Source organism: Neophocaena asiaeorientalis, unplaced genomic scaffold, assembly GCF_003031525.2.
Source record: "Neophocaena asiaeorientalis asiaeorientalis breed wild unplaced genomic scaffold, Neophocaena_asiaeorientalis_V1.1 scaffold469, whole genome shotgun sequence".
NCBI classification, from domain to species: Eukaryota; Metazoa; Chordata; class Mammalia; order Artiodactyla; family Phocoenidae; genus Neophocaena; species Neophocaena asiaeorientalis.
In genome coordinates, this window is record NW_020172691.1 from 2,379,255 (window position 1) to 2,381,950 (window position 2,696).

Genomic DNA, 2,696 nt, shown 5'->3' on the forward strand with positions numbered 1-2,696 from the left:
GCGCGGTGGTTCCGCGTGCTGGCGGCATGTCAGCTGTACGCTGGGGCCGCGGCGCGGCGGGGGTCGGGAGGGCCCTGTGGCCGGGGGGATCCCCCGGCCTCCTGGCCGAGGAAGGTAATGAAGGGGGGTCCCGGAATCGCTGCCCTGCCCCCCCCCCCCGCGGCCGTGACCTTTGGCTTCTCGACCCTCGGAATCCAGCTTCCTCCGACCCTTGCCCTTTGCTCTTGGGAGTTCTGGGAAACCCAGTGACTCGACCCCGCTTTCACTCGCCCTTGGCCCACTCTCCGGACAGGGGTCGGCGGGGCACTTTGATCTTCGACCCTTGATTTCTTTTGGAGCCCCATGACCCACTATTTACGGTTTAGGGTTTTTAACCTTTGAATTGTCTGTGCCTTAGTTCGACGAACCTTTTATCCTCCACCCCACGCCCCAGTTTTCTTTTTTCCTTTGCCCGTGGTGTCCCCTTCACTTTTGTCCTGTTAGTTTCTTTCCAGTGTGAGACCGGTGACCGCTGACAGTTCCCACTGCCTTTAGGGTTCCTTTGCCCCTGTCAGGGCCCTCCCTCCCCCACCCCTGATGCCCGCCTCCTTCAGCCTCCCTGGTCTCTCCTGCAGGGGCCCTTGGTGGCGTCTGGAGCCGTAAGAGGAGCTCGACTGCCAGCCCTTGTGAGCAGGACCGCCGGAAGGACTGGGGCCATGCCGAGCTGCTGGAGGGTGAGCCTGACCCCCGAGGTTTGGGGCCTGAAGCCCCTTCCTCGCTGTCCCCCCGTCGGCAGCGCTGCTTGGAGCCGCCTCCCTGGTTCCCCACAGGGACCCCGGTGAGAAGGGATGTCAGTCTGTAAGGTGGGGTGACTCATGGGGTCCCGCTCTCTGGTGGTCCGAGGGCTCCCACGGTGAAGCGAGTGCTGTACACAGCGAGCTCTTGTAGTCCCCTCGTCCCAGCAGGGGCTCCCCCTTTCCAGATGAGACAGTGGAGGCCCAGATCTGTGGCTGGAGAGACTGGCTCAAGGCCACCCACCGCTGCATGTGCAGAGCTGGGCTTTGAGCTGTGACATGACCAAGCTCAGTGGTCCTGGCTCAGCTTCCTGGGCTTGGGCGCATGATGGGGTCTACTCGTGGTCCTTGTCGCCTGGGACAGACAGCCAGGTCCTGGCGGCCTCTGTAGCAAGTGGGGGGGCATCTGTCCTTCTCGCCGCCTCACTGTCGTCTCCCTCCTAGATGTCCAGTGCCTCCTGCTTCCCCTCCTGTCCCTCGTCCAGTGTGTGTCCAGCAGCCAGGAGTGGGGTGGGGGAGGCTTTGAAAAATAACACCTAATTTCAGAAAACCCCAAACACGCAGATGTGAAGCCACAGGTTCCACGGGCTTCGAGAGCAACCTTCTTTCGTTTCTCACCCATCTCATTATTTTAAAGCTAAGCCCAGGGTCTGGAAATCTGAATCACTTCATCTCACTCCCCAGCCTTGAACCGTCCAACTGTTTCCTCTCTCACAGAATAATCTCCAGGCCCCCACTGAGGGCCGTAGACCTCCAGGCCTTTGCCTACCTCCTCGGCTTCTGGCATCAGGAGCTTTGCACCTGCCTGTCCTGGGTCACCCCCCAGGTGGCTTGGATGCGGCTGCCTCCAAGGGAAACCTGTGCCCACATCCTGCTTCTGCCTCGTGTCCTGCCCGACGCTTTGCCGCCGGACACTCTCCCACACGTGCAGAAAGGGTCTGCCGAGTCTCCGGACACTGAGGCTAGGGCCGCGCCTGTGTTTCTGCTCTGGGCCAGCTCTCTCTGGGGCCGATGTTGTAGTGAGACAGGCGCAGGCAGGAGATGGATACCCTTGGTCCTCACGTTCGCGGATTCTGTGTTTGCAAAGTCTCCTACCAGCTGAACTTGTAACCCCAAAGCCGATGCACACCTTCCCAGCTGAGGTGGAGCCGGGCGACGCCCTGTCAACAGGCATCCTTTTCAGGGTGTATCTGGTGCCACGTTTTTGCAGTTTGTGCTGTTCGTTGGTGTTTCTGCAGTTTAAAATGGCCCCAGACCTGGTGCTGGGGTGCTGTCTAGTTTCCTCAGCTCAACGGGGCTGTGACGTGCCTTTTGTAGAAAATCTGCATGTTCGACAAGCTTTGTTGAGGGGTGAGTTGTAGGAGTGTTGGCTGTGAGTTCAATGTTAGTGAATTAGCAATACATAGGAAATAAGATATCTCAGATGAGAACTCACAAAACGGTGTTATGTGTGGACCTGTTGGTAGAAATATGACCACGGGCTCTCAGGAGCCCCGTGTTTGCCTGGGAGTGGTGGTTCCCTGTTCACCAGCTCAGTGGCCTGAAACTCTGTAGAACAGAACTGCCCCAGGTCCTGAGAGCTGACTGTCCGTGAAGTGGCACAGGGCAGCGGCGGGCTGTGAATTGTCTGCGTGGGGTGGTGGGGTGTGGGGGTAATGGCACGTGCAAAGGCCCTGAGGCCATTATGGATGGAGTGGGGGTGGGAGGGGCAGGGAGGCGCCGGCACCCGGGTGGATTTTGAAGGCAGAGCCCTGAGGAGGCGCTCACGGGCTGCATGTAGAGGGGGAGAGTCGCAGACGACCTGTGACTTTTGGTCAGGCTGGGAAGGACGGAGCTTGGTGGGGTGGGGGAAGACGCAGAGAGGCAGGTTGTGGGCAACACCGGGAGCCTGTTCGGGACGTTGGGTTTGAGTGGCTCGGGTGG

The 2,696-nt window shown here is 59.9% G+C and overlaps 1 protein-coding gene across 1 annotated transcript in view; it reads left to right on the forward strand.

Moving 5' to 3' along the window:
- POLRMT (RNA polymerase mitochondrial) overlaps positions 1 to 2,696 on the forward strand; it is an 18,733-nt gene continuing 16,037 nt past the window's right edge. The window contains 2 exon segments of the mRNA XM_024739947.1: positions 1 to 114; positions 615 to 713. Coding sequence (XP_024595715.1) covers positions 27 to 114; positions 615 to 713 — 187 coding nt within the window. The 5' untranslated portion in view covers positions 1 to 26.